Raw genomic sequence first — 21,538 nt, 5'->3', positions numbered from 1 at the left:
ATTAAATGAATTCATTCTCTACGGGAGAAAAAAAACATTTCAGCTTTATGGCTTCTCTGCAAGCACAATGGGAGAATGTATTTAGTTTAAACATTTCATTTTCTTGTTCCATGTATATGTGGGCGGGGGTCTGTTTGTCCATATAGGCAGAAGTGAGTTTACAGCTTGTCTTCCAACCGAGGTTAGGGAAGTAGGTTTATCATCTCCAGACCATAGACTCTAAGGGCCTGTTACTAAATTTTATTCACCCAGAAAGTTAGAGGCTTTTAAAAATAAGCAAGCTATTGCTTACTAACAATCATAAGAACTAATATTTATTTGAGAGCTTCCTGTGTTCTGGTACTGGGCAAAGTGATTTACAGGGTTATTTCATCTACTCCTGAAAGTTATGAGGTCGACACCACTAAATAATATGTCCAGTCGCTAAAGTAGTTAGTAGGTAAACAGAACTGCAGCCCAGGAAGTTTGATTAGAGCCCACATGTTCTTAGTCATTTTACTATATAGCAGGCAGTATGTATTAGCTGAACTAATAAATTATTCTAATAATAGTCTTGAAAAATACAACATTCTTCCTAACAAAATTATTTCTTATAGGACCTCCGACTCTTTAAGAGGACACTTAAGAAAAAGCTTTCCCCTAAAAATCCATTAAAGGATATTGGATGTGGATGTAGTATATTATTAGAAAAATTACCATAAGTTTTCTGTACTGAAATCAAGAACAAAGCAGAATACAATTGGACATTATCCATTTGACTCTAGAAAAGGTGAAAAAAATGCATGCAAAGCTTTTAATATTCCAAAACGTCCTTGATTTACAAAATAATTCCATCACTAGTTATTTTTTGTCTTAGCTTTAGATATCCGGATAATCTTACCCCTCAGTTCTCCTTGTTGTTTTAAGGATGTCTGTTTAGTTATATTGACCACTCATATTCACTTCTTATGCTGTAAGAGCTAGCAAGCTAGCATTATGTGACTTTTCCTATGGCCATTATGTGAACCCAGAAAATAATGCACTGAGATCTTAATAATAAAAGATTGAAATGACACATTTTAAAAAATGTCTAACATATCAAATTTTTATATATTTTTTAAGTCAGATACTCTTTAGTCTTTGGAAATAAGTTAGATATATTTGATTTACTTATATATAGTGATACCCATTACTTCAGCCAAATATACAATTGTAAATAAATACTAAATATTCCACAGTAACTGTCCTTCAATCAGACCATAGTATTTGTTTTCACAGAATATCACTAAGTAAGCATGAAGCAGAGAGTCTGAAGGAAATTTAGGTATAGATGAATATAAAAACATGAGAATGTCCGTATCTCTTAAACTTATGAGGCATCCAACTCAAGTTAACTCTCTGAAAGGGAAAACAAAAGGACTTATTAAGAAAGGTCATGCCACAGGAATTGAGAGATGTAATACTAACATTCCTTATTTCCTACAATAATGTCTTATTTGTCAACTTACTCTTAAAGTCATTTACCTTTGATTTGTTTTGTTCCGGGAAGGATTTTAGGTGATTAAAGCTATTTGTATTTTCATCCTTTTCTAATTCTTGGGAATTAACAGATTCCGTTAGATTACTACCTGCTATATCATGTTTCCCTAAATTTGTTTACTTCATGCCTCTAGTTCTAGAATAACAGAATATGGTCCATTTCTTCCTATCCATATCCTTATGATTTTACATTCTGTGATTACACCCTTGTTTAAGGCTGTGTCTTTCTAGGCAGAAGAGTTCAATTTACATATATATGGAAGTTTCCCCAATATAGTTTTGAAAAGGCATAGAACATAGAAAAATATATATACCCTAACTCTAAAATTAGGAATATTTTAAAACTCTAGATTTTGAAACAATACTGACAATATTTCAGAGCTTAACAAATACCACTTTTTAATTTCATACATAAAAATGTATTGAATCAGAATATAGTTAGTAGGAACATCTGTTGAAAAAAATATGATATCAAATATATAGCTATTATTAGCAGAGGAATGTTATGTTTTTTTTTCACATCACTGCTAAGTCTTACAGCAATAATATGGGTTTTTTTTTTCACATCAGTAGACACGTTCTTTTTAATGACGTATAAGGAATAATAACAGTGTACCATGTAAGATGGTTTCTTTTCTTATTAACTGAAAAATGAAGCCATGTTCACTGTGGTAAGGCACAAGCCCGCCTCCTTTGTAAAACCAATCCTGGTAAGCATACCTTTACTCTGATCTTCAATGAATATTTTGCAATGCATTTTTTATATTCCTTAACAAAGCACTGCCATGCTTTTAAGAAAACTAATGCACAAAGTTATGTGTGAGCTTTCTCTTTTCATTTGAGAACTAGGTCTGTAGGGGAAGATATTAGAGAGGTTCGTTACTTGGGTTAAATTACAAAGCTAAGAAACTACTAGGTCTACAGTTTCTTACACCTGCATGAGTAAACCTTGTGTGAATAAGCTGAAAACCATGTACATTAACTTTAATAAATATTAACAAAGCAAAAGAGATACAATTCAACAGCTGCTAATAAAATGCATTATTATAATTCAATTACTATGTAATATATATTTAAGAAAAAATGCTAAAATGCATTTTGCTCTCATTTGAAAATGTTTCATTATCTAAAACCAGAAATAGTATGTACACATACATGGTTTTATGTTTGGAAAGCGGTTTTTTGCTCTGTTCCAAGGCAGATCAGCATCAGTGGAAGAAAGATCCTGAAGAAATTTTGGTAATTCCTGTGGATGGAAGTCATTGCAAAGTTTAGGTTTATTTCAGAGGTAAACAAGAAGTTCCACTTAGTAAAAGACTATTCTTTATTCTAAATCCTTTCACTTTTAAAATGAAAACACTTCTCGTAACTGCAGAAGCAAGGTCAAATTAACAGTAATGAACTGACATGAACTTCCACTGAAAATTCCTGAATAGAATTGATTAGTTGAGCTACTGCTTTCTCTGGCATAATTTCTTTGCCCTTTGGGGAGCTCTGAGGTGCAGCAACCATGTTAGTAACTCCTTTTCATACTTGACTAATGGTTTCGTCAAATACACACTGTGTATTATTTAATATTTTAATGTCTACTTAGTAGGGTAAGGGAGTCGGTGATTTATTTTTTGTTTTTTCTCCTCGGGCAGTGTGATTTCACGCCTATTAATTGGTACAACATTGGTCAGTTTGTGAGAAAATGCCAAAGGTCAATTCCTGTTCTTAGTGGGCATTGTTAAATCGATAGCAGAATGCAAAGGTGTGATAAAGAATTATCAGAGGAAGGGTCAAGAGCTGTTATTGACATTTTGGTGAAAAATCACGATATTATCCATTCATCATAAAAAAAGCTGGTGCAAGAAAATGTGTTCATTATTTGGTTGAGCTGATGATTTACATTTATGAAATTTATAGTTTTCCATATTAGAAATGCCTCAATTTACCAAATTCCTTAAAAAGTGTTAAAACCGTGGGGTTTTGCAATGTTTTCCCACTTTATTGTAAATGATTTCTTTTAATTGGATAATTTTCCCTTCTCCCTTATTTTTCCTCAAAGAGAATTCTGGACAGTATTTCACACGTGTGTGTATGTGTTAGAGAAGAGGGACGGTGTTAAGCACCTGAATTCTGGTGTTTTGGCTCTAAAGGCTTAGAAAAAAAAATTTTTAACCAAGTGAGGAATCCTAGAACAGCTTCCTTGTGTCAGGTTTTGGGAGTATATGTCAGCATATTTATAAGAGACAAAGAAACAGAGGGGAAAAAGAAGATGAATTGGAATCACCTGAAAAGTGGTACCTATTTTTCTGTAGTTACAGAAGTTTCCATGTATAGATTTAAATGATTATGGCCTTGATAATTAGTACCCAATTACTAGGTTGATTGTTTGGATAGTAATGTTACACTCAGTGGTCTTATTCTTATCAGAGCACACAGGGCCTCAACCAACCTCTCCTATTTAGCTCTTTCTCCTACTGTTCCCACTTTTTAGTGGGATCACAGATGAGTGGAACTGTTTTGCATCCTTATGTTTTTGCATTCATTCTCTCTCTCTAGAATACCTTTCCCCCTTTATCTACTTATTGGACTTCTGCACCATCCTAAAGTTCATCTGGCAGGTCACCTTTTTGTAAAGTCTTTTCTGACAGCTATCCAAACAGAGTTGATCCCCACTTCTTTCTGCATACCTCTATCATGATATGGTGTCATTTGGGGTTTTTTTTAATACATGTCTGCAGTTCTCATTCATCATTTGAACTTCTTTATGAAATCATCACTATGATGGCAAATAGTTGTGTCAGCCACTATTCTTAGTATTACACACATTCAATCAGTTTAGTATTCACAATTCAACAAGATAGATACAGCATTTTACAAATGAGGACATTGAACAACAGGGAGTTTAAGTGATTTACCCAAGGTCACTTAGCTGTTTAAGTGTTGAATTCATATATATCAATACCTGTCACATAGTGGAGCTTATTAATATTTAATGTATAAGCGAATATGACCTGAGTTACAAGTTTTATCAAACATATGCATCAAATATGCATTTGTTTATTAAAACAGTTTAAAAAATTAATACAGCACTAGAACTGAAAGCAATTTAAAAAACCGTATTCCTTATTCCTTACATGTGAATATACATTTACCTAATATATACACACAACCTATATATTTATATAAAAACACCCAAGTACTTAAAACCATGATCTCCAAAAAAGTTAAACTAGAAACTTTCTCATTATATGAGAAAATGTTATTGCTAATAAAACTTTTCATCTACTCAGTCATGTATAATGTTAACTATATTCGCTCCTATTCTAGTGAAATTACCCTTTTGTTCCTGAAAAATTGACAGTTCTTGCTGCATAAATGCTAAGAAGAGTTTTATGGTGCCACTGATTTTGTTAAATCCAGACCAATATTACTTAAGAAGCGTAACCAAAAGCTGTAGGAAATACCATTAATCTTCTCACATTTTTGTGATTATTCCCTGAGAGACTGAAATATTACAATCGTGAATTATTCAAGCCAATTGTTTTTGTTCACACACTAAAAAGTTCATGAAAAAATAGAAATAAAGTTTTTGGTAACATTTAGAAATCTGTTTTATTTTTATAATACAAAATAATAATCTAAGTTAGGAAAGAGCCTCACAAGTTTTAAAATAGCTTGTAGACTAACACATGCCTTATGTTTTAATTTAATTTCAACTTTATAGATATATAAGATGCTAAAAGCAATAAAATTAATCTTAACTTCCAAATAGTGTTAAAGTGACAAGTTCTTAACTTCATATATTCTCCATAACGTGATACAGCATTTATTTCATGATCACTTACGTAATACCTGTGTTTTATAGGCTTCTTTTTATCTGTTTTTTATTTTTGGAAAGTTCTAAAAATAACATTTTTAAAATAATTTCTGGAAACATCAAGTTCTGTTCTCAGGTTCATCTATACTACTAACATAAACTAAGCAGGCAAATATGAAATGGAATTATTTAGTTTCTAAATCTAAAATAGTTATTTAAATATAAAGCCACATTTACGGTACCACCCAAACCTCGTACACACACAAAACCTGATGCATACAGCATTCTAGGGTTGCATGTACATCTGGGTGAGAGAGCAAAGAAGAAACAGGGCCAGGCTGCCCTTGCTGGGGAGGTCTCTGATGAAGAGCACCTTTTCCTGACACAGTAGGTGAATAATTCTGTTCAGGTTGCACCGGAGGCTGCCCCGTGTAACGTTACTATCCAAACAATCAACCTGGTAATTGGGTATTGATTATCAAGGCCAGAGTCCTTCATGGCCTTGCAAGCTTAAACTGGACATGAAATGTGACACGTGAAACGACTGGAGGTCTGGCAATGTTGTGACAACTGCTAGTAACATACCGAAAATTCTTCTTGAAACTTTAGGTTGTTGTTTGTGCAAAGCTCTTCAACATGTTGCAGAAAGGATTTCTTGCTTATCGGCCTCCAAGCAAAGAAAGGTATAAAATGGAGTCATGTTAGGTTGAGATCTTTTCCTTTAGCCTGGGCACTCTCTTTACAGTTGACAAGTTAGAGGACAAGGGACATTTCAAAAGCACACAGCCCTTTAAAGTCACTCTGTCATATTTACAAAATTAGCTTCCCCCTTTAAGTTCACTTTCTTTGTATTTCATGGTATAAAAATCCTTCAAATTTTAAGTGACTTTAAATGAATGATTTAACATTTTAATGAAGAAAGTTTTTCAAGCAAATGTAAGGGCATAAAGTCATCATTGAATCCTAAAGCACATAAAACCTCTTTGTCATACAGAAAACATTTTATACGTTACAAGGTTTTAGAAGATATAACATATTGCAGTGACCTCATTCTCGTAACGACATGGTTTTTAAACCCTAAGGAGTTTAAATATCCCTGTATTACTTCCCAAGCTAAAATACAGACATGCAGGCTTCACCCCAGAGAGAGAGAAAGCATTTCTCCAGTTACCATGCAATTAGTCATGCTTTTATGATTTATATCCAGCTTGGAGGTTTTTCTAACAAACATACAGAAAAGGAACCACACATTAAGATTCATTGAATCAGGGAATCCAGAGTTGATACTCAAAAAGAAGAAAAGATATTTAACAAACTTACTTGATGGATTTTCTATAACTAAGTAACCTGCAACAGAGATTGTGTTAAATACATTATGAGTTGAGGGTACAGCTCTTTCTGAAAGAGTTCTAGATTAAAATCAGAAAAACAGGGTAAATCGGCAATGTATAACATGCTATGCCTTTAACTGATATTTGATCATTATTTTAAATTCTGTATCATTTTGAAATTATATTATTTGGACCCAAATATGGCCAGATAATAATTTGGCTTCTTTCTCAAGCTAAGAAGGTACTCTTTTATATTGTTAGGCATTTGGGGCATTACATCAAAAACAGGTCACTTTTTAATATATTGCATAGTATTTATTGGTCTAAAAAAGTTAATGTGAATTAAATTTTTTTCTTTGTTCATAAAGAGTGCTAAATCAGGGAGTGTGAATCTTTGAAAAATGACATCAAATTGCCTAAGTCTTGTTTCATGAGTGAGTCTTCATGAATATATAACCCTAAAAAACGACAATCATTTCAATTACTTTGGATATACATATCTTTTGTGGCAGTTCATTGGTCAAGTTATTTATACTCTGAAAAAAATTGAAATAATTTTTAACAGCTAAATAGACTATGCAACACACAAATTCAGAGATGGGTACATCTTTAATAACATTTGTCATGCACAACAAATTAGCACTGCAAAAAACACAAAAGGCACAAAGTATGATGAAATAAAATGAAGAACATGTACATTTATCAAAGTTTTTAATTTTAAATATTATTAGGGATGATTTCACTGTATTTCTTAAGTGACAGATATTTACAAGAGGATATGGTTTTTGAAGTAAAGGACAAACGAAAAAAATTAGATTGAAAAATGTGGCTTAAATACTTTGAAAATGGTCAGAGGTGTGTGTTCAATGAAGAAAACCTGAGTCAAAAGGGTGTATTTTATTACAACCCAGGAATTGGTGAAAAATATGGAGGTGCTGGAGCAAGTATTATCAAGAAGAGTGGTAGAATTCTTGGTTAATGCTATAGGTGTCCCCAAGCAGAAGGAAGTATCTCTCAGCAACTCCAGGGTATAACCTAGTAGAGCAACATAGCATAGCATAGAATCACAGGTTAGAGCAAAAGTCTTGGTGGATGAGCTTGTGGGCTTCTCACAATACCCTAGAGTGATTCTAAGGAGGCACCAGAGAAATTCTGACTCTAACTAGACGGATATGGAGATGCCTGAATGGGATATTGAATCAGAAGAATCCTTCATTTGGGGACAGGAAAACAGAGTGTATGAATTGGAGGGCCTGGAAAGACTTCTGACACATGCAGTGGGGACGGAGGCAACAAGGAATCCCCATTGAAAATAATTACACCTCAGCAAAGACCAGCAAGAAAAAAAGACAACCATGAGCCAGACCCACACTACCCAAGCCCCTGAAGATGCCTGATGCCCCAATGTTCCTACGCCATGATATTCCTCAGAAATAGGAAAGGAACGAAGGTCAGGTTGGGCAAGTATTAATGAATTGAGCTTAAGATAGAAATGAATGAGATACTTGAATTAGCAAGATCATTTTCCCTGCTACCACGCAGAAACGGAAATGCTTGAGTTGTGGGGAGATCACTTTTATAATAGCAGGGAACATTATTGAGTTTGTAATTGGTGAAATTCAAACACTACATCTGCTTTAATGACAGCCATCCTATAGTGGGGAGATTCTCTTTTCCCAGAGGATCCAGGATTATTTGAGGTAGTACTGGCAAAAATATTTTTACTGTGCTATCTAGAACCTGAAATAGAGCTAGTTTGTAGAGCAAGAAATAGCTAAAGCACCAGATTATTATTCATATCCTTGTTCTATTTTCATTAATGATCTATTCTCTCATTTAGAAATTATGATTAATACCTTTTAGTCAATTTCATTTCAGTGAAGAACTCCACAGAAGGTTGCTTTTATTTTACTATTATTATTTTATTTTGCATTTGAAAGATCTCTCTAGAGATACTGATTTTAAACCATAACTGGCTAGCTATTGGATTTGGGTGGATATTTGTGAATTCTTTTCTTCAAAAATACAATGCCCTTTTAAAAATGGCTTCAAACACCTGATCCAACAATTACCAGCTGTATTGTCTTGAGCAAGTTACTTAATCTTTCTTAGTTCCTAATTTAGAAAATAGGGCAAATGTATGTAAATCAAGCTCATATATGTAAAATGCTAGGAAACGCCCAACCCTGGCTTTGGAAGCAGTACGTAAATGTTAGTTACTATCATTAGTATTAAAATTGCTATTTCTAGTTTTATTGTAAAACTCAAGCTCCTCCTACTGATCTGTTCTACAATTGATACTGATATAATGATGTTTTTTGTTTCCGAAAGAATAAATTTTACTCAAAACTGGGAAGACTAGATTGCACTAAATTAAGCAGCAAGATTTCCTATGGTATTCTTCCTAATCAGAGTCCCAGAAAAAACAGTGATCACAAATATTTCAAAGCCACGTTTGGTTTTCTAGTTCTCAATTCAAATTCTAAATAAATTCCTAATAATATAAAGGCTGGAATAATTGTTTTCATATTATCATGTGAAAGCATTTCTAATCATGCCTGCATTTTTTACATTATTCCTTTTAACTACCCTTCACATTACCCTGTTTGTACTCCAGATATTTTCTTACTATCAGTTTCTTCTACCGTTCCAGGTGTTTCCCCACAACCAGATTTTCCTGATTGCTTAATGGCGGATTCAAATGTTAACTCCCCCATGGACCTTACCCTGTTCTGTTACAGAGAAAATAATTTCTTCCTCCTATGAAACTAAATTTCTATGGACAAATCATCTTCCACCTTCTGTTACGGCTATATAAAAGTACATGTATTAAGGACACATGTATTGAGATTCATGTATGCTTGAAGGCAGGGACAGGATTAACACTTGGCTTACTACAAGTCCCTCATAAACTTAGTAGACAGTGAATAAGTCATTGTTAAATATACAATTGTGGATGAATTCAGACTAAGATACATAGTAAGCTAAATATAACTGCTCTGACTATTATGAGAGAATACCTGAATTAAATGAATTTTCCACAAAAATATTAAGCGATTGAGAATTCTCAGGAGATCCTACTCAAAGGATTAAATAAGTATGATCAATAGATGCATCAATAAACAGTATACAAGTCTAAACAAAGCCACATCAGATCCTCGCACATTAGAAGTTAACAGGTGCTAGATACTTAGGAAATTACATGAACAATAGAATCACTCTTGTCTAGACAAGTAATTAAAAAAACAAGTTTTAAAAAATAAGATCTGTTTGGCTTTATGTATTTATTTTTCAGTATCACTCTCTTTATCTAAACCCAATCACTTTACATAAGCTGTTCTTCACACTTGTATTTACATAATGTGAGAAACAAGGCTTCTAACAGTCTGTTTTTATGTAATTTTCTAGTCTATGCTTATGTCACAATTATGTGTGAACTGAAATCAAAATACCTATCTGGATAGCTTAAATTGAGAAGACATTTTGGCATAAATTATCTGTTTCAAATAAAAGTTAGTTTTTTTTCTTGTTTTTGTCTGTAGTCTCCATGTCATTGTCTTGATTCTTGGCCTCATATTGTATATTTTTCTCTTAACTAGTGGCTGCATTCTAAATATTATTTTTCTTTGAAGCTTTAAAGTTTTGTTTGTAAACAGGAAAAAATAGTAATGTGGACAATTTATTCAGGGAATTAGAAAAGAAGGTGGCATATAATATGAAGAAAATGCACTGACTTGTTACTGATGAAGAAATTAAATTCCTTTAAGAAAAATTATTTGGTTAGATAAGCATAAAAAAACCTCATAGAAATTAATGTGTATGAAAATCAACAATGTTATTTCAGGAGTGCTATTTTCAAATAAAGTGATCTATGGAGACACTCAAAGAGACTCAAATAAAAAACTTTCTATTAACATTTTAAAAAACTTAAAAAATCGTTACATGGAGAGCATGTTAGACTGGTATAGTCCTCTTATTTTATTCACTTACAATACAACAGTGAAGGATACTGTCAAATCATATTCAGTTCATTAGTGTATAAATCAATTTGGGAATTGTTCAGATTTCAGTAAGATAACTGACCACTTTCCAATATAAAGGGCTAAACACTTTTTATTACATGAATCTTAGCTTAAATCCTGTGCCCTTTTGTTGAAAAGGGTATTATTTCATGTCTGGGCTCATTTTTTTTTCAAAGTCTATCAAAAACTTAAATTCCACTCAGATTACTCTTGATAGATCCAGAGAGGAACCATTTATTTATGTTGGCAGTGGTGATTGAAGACCATATTGTCACAGAGACTCAGCTTTACCTCAAGGTCAATTAGTTGAAATCTATAGGGAATTAAAATATAGTGCAAATAGAGAGCCATAGATGATAGCCTATAGATGAGCAGCTTAAATCAGCATTACCAGTGGAATAAGACAAATTGAGAAGCAGTGTTTTCTACTTAACCGGGTAAGTTAGGTTAAAAAGAAAAGAACCTCAAATTTTATTGCCTTAATGTAAAAATATGTATTTGTCACACTAACATGTACTTCATATTCAACTAAAAATCTTTGAAGAATCTGTCTTTCTGGTAGAACATGTTAATTGATCTTTCCAAGTTTTGTAAAATATTGTTTATATATTTCAATTCATTATTCCAACATTTACATTTATTTCTACAATGATATTCTGTTACTTATCCAAAGCATTTACTGTAATGCTTTCAAAGGGATCTTAATTTTTGTTTTTTCCTATTGTTTTTATTTGTTATAGGCTTTCAAATAGTATCCTTTCAGACCCTCCTCTTTTCTTTTATCAAATCACCCATGACTTTTCTCTGGTCCTCAATACAAATTAAAAATATTATCCCAACCAGTGGCTAGTACTATACAGCTGACTCTAAAACTTCACTTTAGAAGGTAAACATGCCACCTGAATAAGTGAGTAATGCAATATTTTTCTTATTATCTAGAAAGATAATCAATTAGTAAATGCTATCTAAGTAATTCCTCAGCATGTCTCTTTATATCTGTAAGGACAAATAGGTTTTAAGGGAGCTTAGCTCTTTGAAGGGCAGCTCATTTAGAGGCAGTGCCCCTTCCTTTTTCATCACAGTATTTCCAGGGCCTGGCACTTGTAGGTGCCCAATTGATAGTTCTTTTATTCAAACAAGGTGAAATGGCCTTTTAAATACATATAGAAAAGCAACATTCCTGCTGACGTCAAAGAGGTGAGATAAGATTCCCAGGGTGTCAAGAGTTGAATTTTCCTTATTACTAAGCCTCTCCACATTAGCACATGTGAAACCAAATTCTTGACAGATTCTTATTTTGTAAACCATGTATTCTAAATTAAAACTGTGGTCATAACCCTAGCTACCTCCGGGGCAATAGGGCAGAAGCAGTAGAGAGGATGAAGACACTGCCAGCAGCTGTGTGAAGAGATGGGCAAAGGTTCTTAGTGAGGGGACCTAATGAAGAGGAGAGAGATGACATAATACCATTTAAAAAGGTCTTGACAGCCTGAGCTGTTAGCTTGCCAGGCAGGTAAGCACAGAAATTCCTCTGTCAGGGGTTAGAAGGCGACCTCAAAAAACTAGATTTGAAAGAAGACTACATCTATTTTAACAAACGTGATGTATGTAGAGGTGTTTAAAGGTTCTGATTAACCTGAACTCTTAAGTTTAGTTCTATCAAAGTAGAAGCTCTGACTGAGCAGGACTCTGTTTACTGATTCCAGGGGAAGAAAATGTGGTGATAGAAGAGATACAGTGAGGGTTCGATAAAAATGGAAGCATTTCTCTCTGAGGTTAGCTATGATTCCAAAATGCTAAATGTGATTAGAGTAGAAAAGGGCCTGGCTTCCTCTGTTTTAATCACGCTGAGTACTATTCACGGTCAATGGGAATGTCAGGAGTCTTGGCCCCATCCCTTCCAGCCTTGCGGCTCATGGGGACTAACTCTGCTGTAGTAGATCTGGGATTTTGAAATCAAATGCATTTTCTTTCACTCTCTGCCTCCATTCATATCCTTTACATGAAGAAATTGAGTTTCTCTGGGGCACTCAATCAATTAGCAGGGTCCCTGCTAATGCTGACATTTTGCTATGCTACCTTCAAAATGTATACAGCAATTTTTATCCTAGGATACAAAAGGCATTTCTGGGCATTAGGGGGACGCTTGAAAGCACGCACAGTTGGCTATCCATTGGTCAGGATAGAAGTCAAATTTCTATGAAATGTGCTGCTCGGTATATGCCCCAGAGTCAGAGAACAGGGAATGTCATTGTCTTAGTCCTTACAGATTAGCAGGGCAGTAGTTGAAATGAGCTTGTGTGAAGTGTGAACCCAGACTCCACCCATCAGACAGAGAACTCAACTCTTGTGTCGTCGTAATAGGACAAGAAGCATGTGAAGAAATCTAGGTAAAAACTTACTTTACTGTCAAAGCTAACACAACATGATAACACAGAAAATTCTTAGGACATGCACATTGCAAGTCAGTGTGCATTTTGATAAGGTTAACTTTACCATATCAATAGCATGCAATATCATAGAGGACACTTAGTAAGTAGAAAGTTTAGAGTATTTTGTTTTACAGTTTTTTTGGCTTTGGAAAAAATAGCACATTAACCAACAGCACTTCATATCTTGTATTTTAAAATATAGAGCACACCACCTGAAAAGATTAAAATAATCACAGCAGAGCTCTGCATCACCACAGTAACTTACTGGATGACAAAAATCTCCTTTCGTCTAAAGAAAAATGAAGAGTATCTGGAAGTAAAGATTCATTATTTATTTAGTATAAGAACATACTGCAGTGTTTTTGATTTGCTGCTATAAGAACATGAGCAGTAAATATCTTAAATTTCATTCTACTGTAGGACATTTCTTGTCCCAAATTCACATTTTGTCCAGACATTTCTTATTTGGATTCACATATTTTTGCCATTGCTTGCAAAATAGGTAAGGCAGAAGTAAAATTAATGACCAGAATCTGTCAAAGAACTGATGGCAATTAACATGCTAACAATTTTACAAAGAATTTCATATATCAGTCAAATTTTATGTATTCTTACTGAAGTCACAAGAATTGTACTACTATTTTCCAGTTTCTGCAAGATTGAACCTACACTAAAATGCCATCATTCCTTTGCCCCATATCACTAGAGAATAAGTAATTCAAAAGAAGCAGTTCTTCCCTTAGAATCATTCTCTGTATAGAAAATGCTACTTGAAGAAGGATGTCATGGGCCCTTGTCTTTTTAAGTGGGTTTATATTGATTTAATCTAGTATGCTTCAGAGTTAAATGCACACACACACACACACACACACACACACACACACACACAGACACAGACACAGTTATAGGTGTATGTTGATACTTCAGAATCAAACTGACCTGGGATCATCTTGGCTGTCCTGTTTACTAGGTGCATGACCTTGGACAGTTACCTAAATTCTCTAGACATCTTTTATTTTTCATCTGTAAAGTGGGGATAAGAGTACCTACCACAAATGATTGAACGAGCTGGGTGAGATCATTACATACAAAATTTAACAAATAGTAATTGCTCATAAACAGTAGCAATTACTATGTTAGCAAACCCTGTATGTGAAAGTAGATTGGGGTCATTCTTAATTTTACAGATATTATAAATAACAATAATAATACCAAATGTATTCTGATTTACAGTTTACAAAACACATTCATAGGATTCTTTTGAATGGTAAGCTTCCTGAAGGCATATATATTTAATAAAAATTTGACATGCAAACTTCTAAAGTTATTGAAGAAAGAAAGATACTCTTAAAATAGCCATTCAATTGTTGGCTTCATTTTGTTGAGAATTTTAATTCCATTCATGATTACTGGATTGGGCCTTGAGTCGTAACATAATGCACCATTACATTCACTCAACTAAAATAGGCAAGATAACTAGTATGGAATGATGCCCAAAATTTGGGGGAAAAAATTGAGGACTGGAAGAAGAGGAGTATCTGTCAAGTAAGAATATTAGTGACATTGATCAATATTATTCTATTTTTTTTCTGATTTAGTCACTGAAAGAAACAAAACTTCTAACTTAATTAAGTGTAGAAAGGAGACAGTGAAAAATAAAAAAATTTTAGCCAGTAGTATCTTTATCTTCTGAAAATTTTGTTGGGTTATTTAATTTTAAGTGTTATAACTCTCTTGGGAAGGCAATCTGTGTTACAGTTAAATTAGTTAAAAGCAAACCACAGGGCCGGTTAGGCTCAGCAGTGTTTTTGCCTTTTAAATTATATCTTTATTCTTTTAAACTTTCCCAAGAGTTTAATCCTAGATTTAATATAGGATTTATTTTGTAGAAGTATAGATAATCTATACAATTAACATACTGGATTTTTTCAACTTCATTGGATCTTTTTAAATTGAAGTATGGTTGAATTACAATGTTGTGTTAGTTTCAGGTGTACAGCACAGTGATTCCATTTTATATGTGTGTGTGTATATGTATATATATTTTTTCAGATTCCTTTCCCTTAGAGATTATTACAAAATATTGAGTATATTTCCCTGTGCTATACTGTAGGTCCTTGTTGGTTATCTATTTTATATATAGTAGTGTGTATATGTTAATCCCAAACTCCTCATTTATCCCTCACCCCTTCCTTTCCCCTTTGATAACCCTAAGTTTGTTTCTATGTCTGTGAGTCTATTTCTGTTTTGTAAATAAGTTCATTTGAATCTTTTTTTTTAGATTCCACATGTAAGTGATAACATATGATATTTGTCTTTGACTTACTTCACTTAGTGTGAAAATCTCTAGCTCCATCCATGTTGCTGCAGATGGCATTATGTGGTTCTTTTTTTATGGCTGAGTAATATTCCATTTTGTGTGTGTGTGTGTGTGTGTGTGTGTGTGTATATATATATATATATATATATATATATATATATATATATACACACCACATCTTCTGTATCCATTCATCTATTGATGGAAATTTAGGTTGCTTCCATGTCTCAACTATTGTAAATAGTGCTGCTATGAACACTGGGGTGCATTTTATCTTTTCAAATTAGAGTTTTCTCTGGATATATGCCCAGGAGTGGGATTGCTGGACCATATGGTTACTCTAGCTTTAGTTTTTTAAGGAACCTCCATACTGTTCTCCATAGTGGCTGCACCAATTTACATTCCCACCAACAGTGCAGGAGGGTTCCCTTTTCTCCACACCCTCTCCAGCATTTATTGCTTGTAGATTTTTTGATGATGGCCATTCTGACCAGTGTGAGGTGATACCTCACTGCACTTTTGATTTGCATTTTTCTAATAATTAGTGATGCTGAGCAGCTTTTCATGTGCCTCTTGGCCATCTGTATGTCTTCTTTGGAGAAATGTCTATTTAGACCGTCTGCGCATTTTTTGATTGTTTGGTTTTTTGATATTGAGCTGCGTGAGCTGTTTGTATATTTTGGAGATTAATCCCTTGTGGGTCACTTTGTTTGCAAATATTTTCTCCCATTCTGTGGGTTGTCTTTTTGTTTTGTTTATGGTTTCCTTTGCTGTGCAAAAGCTTTTAAGTTTAATTAGGTCCCATTTGTTTATTTTTGTTTCTATTTTCATTACTCTAGAAGGTGGATCAAAAGAGATATTGCTGTGATTTATGTCAGAGAGTGTTCTGCCTATGTTTTGCAACTCTGCTCTAAGAGTTTTATAGTATCCGGCCTTACATTTAGGCTTTCAGTCCATTTTGAGGTTTTGTGTGTGTGTGTGTGTGTGTGTGTGTGTGTGTGTGTATGCTGTTAGAAAGTGTTCTAATTTCATTCTGTTACATGTAGTTGTCCAGTTTTCCTGGCACCGCTTATCGAAGAGACTGTCTTTTCTTCACTGTATATTCTTGCCTCCTTTGTCATAGATTAGTTGACCATACGTGAGTGGGCTTATCTTTGGACTTTCTATCCTGTTCCACTGATCTATATTTCTGTTTTTGTGCCAGTTACCATACTGTTTTGATGACTGTACCTTTGTAGTATAGTATGAAGTCAGGGAGTCTGATTCCTCCACCTCCATTTTTCTTTCTCGCGATTGCTTTGGCTATTCGGGGCCTTTTGTGTTTCCATACACATTGTAAACTTGTTTGCTCTAGTTTGTGAAAAATGCCATTCATGATTTGATAGGGATTGCATTGAATCTGTAGGTTGCCTTGGGTAGTATAGTCATTTTGACAATATTGATTCTTCCAATCCAAGAATATGGTATATCTTTCCATGTATTTGTGTCATCTTCAGTTTCTTTCATCAGTGTCTTATAGTTTTCGGAATACAGGTCTTTTGTCTCCTTAGGTAGGTTTATTCCTAGGTTTTTTATTCTTTTTGATGCAGTGGGATTGTTTCCTTAATTTCTATTTCTGATCTTCCATTGTTAGTGTATAGAAATGCAACAGATTTCTGTGTATTAATTTTGTATCCTGCAACCTTGCTGATGATCTCTAGTAGTTTTCTGGTAGTATCTTTAGGATTTTCTATGTGTAGTATCATGTCATCTGCAAACAGTGACAGTTTCACTTCCTCTTTTCCAATTTGGATTCCATTTATGTCTTTTGCTTCTCTGATTGCTGTGGCTAGGACTTCCAAAACTATGTTAAATAATAGTGGTGAGAGTGGGCATCCTTGTCTTCTTCCTGATCTTAGAGGAAATGCTCTCAGCTTTTCACTGTTGAGTATGATGTTAGCTGTGGGTTTGCCATATATGGCCTTTATTATATTGAGGTATGTTCCCACTATGCCCACTTTCTGGAGAGTTTTTATCATAAATGGGTGTTGAATTTTGTCAAAATCTTTTTCTGCATCTATTGAGATGGTCATATAATTTTTATTCTTCAGTTTGTTAATGTGTATCACACTGATAAGCAGATATTCAAAAATCCTTGCATCCCTGGGATAGATCCCACTTGATCGTGGTATCTGATCCTTCTAATGTATTGTTGGATTCAGTTTGCTAGTATTTTGTTGAGGATTTTTGCATCTATGTTTGTCAGTGATATTGGTCTATAATTTTTTTGTGTGGTATCTTTGTCTGGTTTTGGCATCAGGGTGATGGTGGTCTCATAGAATGAGTTCAGAAGTACTCCTTCCTCTGCAATTTTGGAAGAGTTTCAGAAGGATAGGTGTTAATGCTTCTCTAAAAGTGTTGTAGAGTTCGTCTGTGAAGCCATCTGATCCTGGACTTTTGTTTGTTGGGAGTTTTAAAATCACAGATTCAATTTCAGTTCTTGTAATTGGTCTGTTTGTATTTTCTATTTCTTCCTGGTTCAGTCTTGGAAGGTTGTACCTTTCTAAGAGTTTGTCCATTTCTTCTAGGTTGTCCATTTTATTGGCATATAGTTGCTTGTAGTAGTTTCCTGTGGTCCTTCATATTTGTGTGGTGTCTGTTGTAACTTTTCCTTTTTCATTTCTAATTTTATTAATTTGGGCCCTCTTCCTTGTTTTCCTGATGAGTCGGGTGAAAACCTAATCAACTTTGTTTATCTTTTCAAAGAACCAGCTTTTAGTTTCATTGATCTTTTCTGTTGTTTCCTTTGTCTCTATTTCTGCTCTGATCTTTATGATTTCTTTCCTTCTCCTAATTTTGGGTTTTGTTTGTTCTTCTTTCCTCTATTTGCTTTAGGTATAAGGCTAGGTGGTTTATTTGAGATTTTTCTTGTTTTGCAAGGTAAGCTTGTATCGCTATAAACTTCCCTCTTAGAACCGCTTTTGTTGCGTCCCATAGGTTTTGGATCGTCGTGTTTTTGTTTTTATTTGTCTCTAGGTATTTTCTGCTTTCCTCAGTGATCCAGGCTCAGCAATTTTAAAGAGATAGGTCTGCGTTACCAGTGTGTGTATGCTCATCTTGCTAATATTTCCTCCTAGAAATGTTTCTCACTTCATTGTGTTAATGGCTGTGTTTTGAAGGAGCCATCACAAAACGTTGTTTTGTTCATTTGTTTATCAAATAGCAAGACCCAAGGGTTATTTTCTAATCTGGTAAATGTGGAATAGATGAGCACAAATATCAAGAATTCTTCCCAAGAAATACAGCTTGCATTCACTAAACTTATATAGAAAATGTGCATAATGAAATGATGTCATTATCATTCCAAATAAGAACTTAAAACATTTTCTTGGCATATCCCTGAATGTTCTCATGGATTTATAGAGTATTAAATCTTTGAATTTTGTTCCCTTTCAAAAAGAAAAAGAATGAGAGAATTCTTCTTCAGGTCCTTTGTGAAATAAGGTATAATACAATCAAATGATGAGAGTTTATACATATAAAAATTATAGGAAGAATCTTAAAATGTCTATAAATATATAGGCAGATATATAAAATAAATAATTTCTTAACCACAAAACCCTAAATCCTGAAGAGGATTTAGTACCAAGTATTGTAATAACCATTTTTGGTCAACTAGGTAACTCCCTAAAGTTAATATTTTAACTACTGATTAGATATTTTATCATTTCTGTTATGGACATGTGAAGACCTATAACACTGAGGAAAACTGCAAGTCCAATTAGCATGAAGAAAGTAGGCAGGTTGGAAGGAAAAGAATATGCCTATGCCTCAAGTACAAACAGCATATGTTAATTGGGTAGATTTAAAGGAAATTATCTAAGTTCCTTCTTGTAAATAACAAAGACATATGGCATAAGTTACTCAACAATTTGGACGCTAACTAACTCCAGCTCTTTGGTTCTTCTGTCTCAGAATCTACCATTAGTCTCTGTGGCTCTACCCTCATCAGACATGTATGGCTTTGAATAGATTTAGATTTTCCAGCACCCGAAATACAGGTGAAGAGCTTTAGAGCTTCAGTGAAGAATGACCATGTGCATATGTGCACACGGCTAATTATGAATCTGTTCGTTACTGTTTTTTCTAGTCTTACTGTCTAAAGTATTAGTGACTTTATTAACATGAAAAACCTTCAGTAAATAATAAAGCTGGAGATAGATCTCTATAATGAAAAGAATTAATACCAAACCACTTGACAGTTATTTTAATTTCTGTAATAAATAAAGCAAAGCATATTAGTATGTGCCATTGGAATTACCAATGAGAAAGTTTTTACAGTCATGATTACTAGAATCATAACAAGTAAATGAGAAAGCAAAAAGCATGAAAACTAAAATTTCTAAGTGTGCTGTGACTAGTGGTAATACATACCAGTTTTGTATGTGCAAAAACAGATAAAAATTGTTTGAAATATACTTTAAAGGCAATTGTACATCCATGTACAAATAAAGTGACATATATATAAATAAACATGGAACAGGAAAATAAATGAGTCAAGGTTAAATAAGGCTGTCCCTGAATTATAAGTACCCGACAATAAACAATCTATACAGTCTTTGCCCACCTTTTCCATTAGCTGTCATGACAGTCATTGTTTAAAAAAGAGATATATCTTATCCCTTTTTGATAATGGCTGTGTTCAGCAGTGGAGTAGGGGGCAAGCTGTGAAAACACATAGAGCTTAGGGGATCTGACCTCACATAGCCTCTATAGAATGGTAACCTCCTCGAAAAAGAATACTTTCTCCAATACTGACTGGCTTTTTTTCACTGTATTGTAACTAACTCCTAAAGATCTACTTACTAGAGACTTCTGGGGGATTAATAAAGAATCTTTCTAAAAATGCTGTAAAATTGGGCACTTAGAAATTCACCTTTTAGTATGAACAGATTCAACTAAATTGTTCAAAAAACTAAAATTAATTGCACTCAGAGATTTGAAGTTCTATCCCTTGTATACTTTCACGTGTAGAAGAAAGAGATGGAGATCCCAGGCCTGAACTCAGAAAGGAGTGTGGAAATGGAGTTGGGCCCACAGGGGTAAAGGAGAAGAAGCTTCCTTTTACTATGCAGTATGACCCTTATAGAACTGAGACACAGAGCCTAGTACTAGTGATGCTCTATTGTTGCTATGATATGATTTAACTTTGACAGGTTACCCTGAAAATCGGTTGATCTTTCATGTGGAAAACTATGTCCTGGTTAATATATAACCATCTTACACATAGTCTTTGGAGCACTGTCCATTTTAGATAGGAACAACCTGTATTGGAACATAAACAAATGTAGATAAATATAAAGAAGTTTTCCTATCCAACAAACCAAATTTCTTTGTAATTTACTGATAACACTGAATAACTTTCATTTTGTCGCATTTGGAAGGACCCTGCTTACCAGATAACACTTCCCTCTATAGCAAATATATATACGTATATGTATATCTACATATAGCACGTAGATATGTTTAGACGTACTGGAAATATTTTTGCAAAGTCAATCTATTAGGTAAAGACCAACTTTGGTAAATGACAACTATAAATGATTAATTCCTTTTTAAGTTTAAGACCTTTGATGCCGTATTTTCAGAGTTGATAACAATTTCTAAAAGTTCAACACAGCTGTGCAGGTTCTTTGTAACAACTGTCATGTGCTTGTAAGCATCACAAAATATTGGATCTCGTAAGAATTGAAACTTGTTAAGACAATCTGATGATAGTTTTTATTAAGAATTTGGGAAAAGAAAAAAGAAGAAAACAAACTCGATCACTGAACAAGCAAAAAAATAAAAAATATAAAAGAATTTGGTGAATTATCTTAATAGAAGTTTTTCAAATGTGCCAACATTTTGAATAATTTATCTTTACAATTAAGCGTTCTACTATTTCCAATATATATTGATGACATATTTAGTATACATGTTTTTACTTTTCCTTTTAAAGGTAATTTTAACTTTGTATTTAATTCTTAAATACTAAGCAATTTTTAAAATGAAGTGTTAATACACAATTTAGACTTCTAATGTCATTTTATACTAAAATAAGGAGGCATAAGACAGGCTTTTATAAA

The 21,538-nt window shown here is 33.7% G+C and overlaps 1 protein-coding gene across 10 annotated transcripts in view; it reads right to left on the bottom strand.

The window, feature by feature from the left end:
* PTPRQ (protein tyrosine phosphatase receptor type Q) overlaps window positions 1-21,538 on the bottom strand; it is a 260,044-nt gene that overhangs the window by 20,305 nt on the left and 218,201 nt on the right. For 8 of the 10 annotated variants that reach the window (XM_068561270.1, XM_068561274.1, XM_068561275.1 and 5 more), the window contains 2 exons: window positions 5,912-5,993; window positions 2,674-2,764 (listed from right to left, as the gene is read on the bottom strand). In XM_068561270.1, coding sequence (XP_068417371.1) covers window positions 2,674-2,764; window positions 5,912-5,993 — 173 coding nt within the window. Of the gene's footprint in view, window positions 1-2,673; window positions 2,765-5,911; window positions 6,064-21,538 lie in introns of those variants that run through there. The other 2 variants (XR_011076020.1, XM_068561279.1) reach the window with 2 other exon arrangements.

Source organism: Eschrichtius robustus, chromosome 13, assembly GCF_028021215.1.
Source record: "Eschrichtius robustus isolate mEscRob2 chromosome 13, mEscRob2.pri, whole genome shotgun sequence".
Taxonomy (NCBI): domain Eukaryota; kingdom Metazoa; phylum Chordata; class Mammalia; order Artiodactyla; family Eschrichtiidae; genus Eschrichtius; species Eschrichtius robustus.
This window is presented reverse-complemented; position numbering and strand designations above follow the sequence as displayed.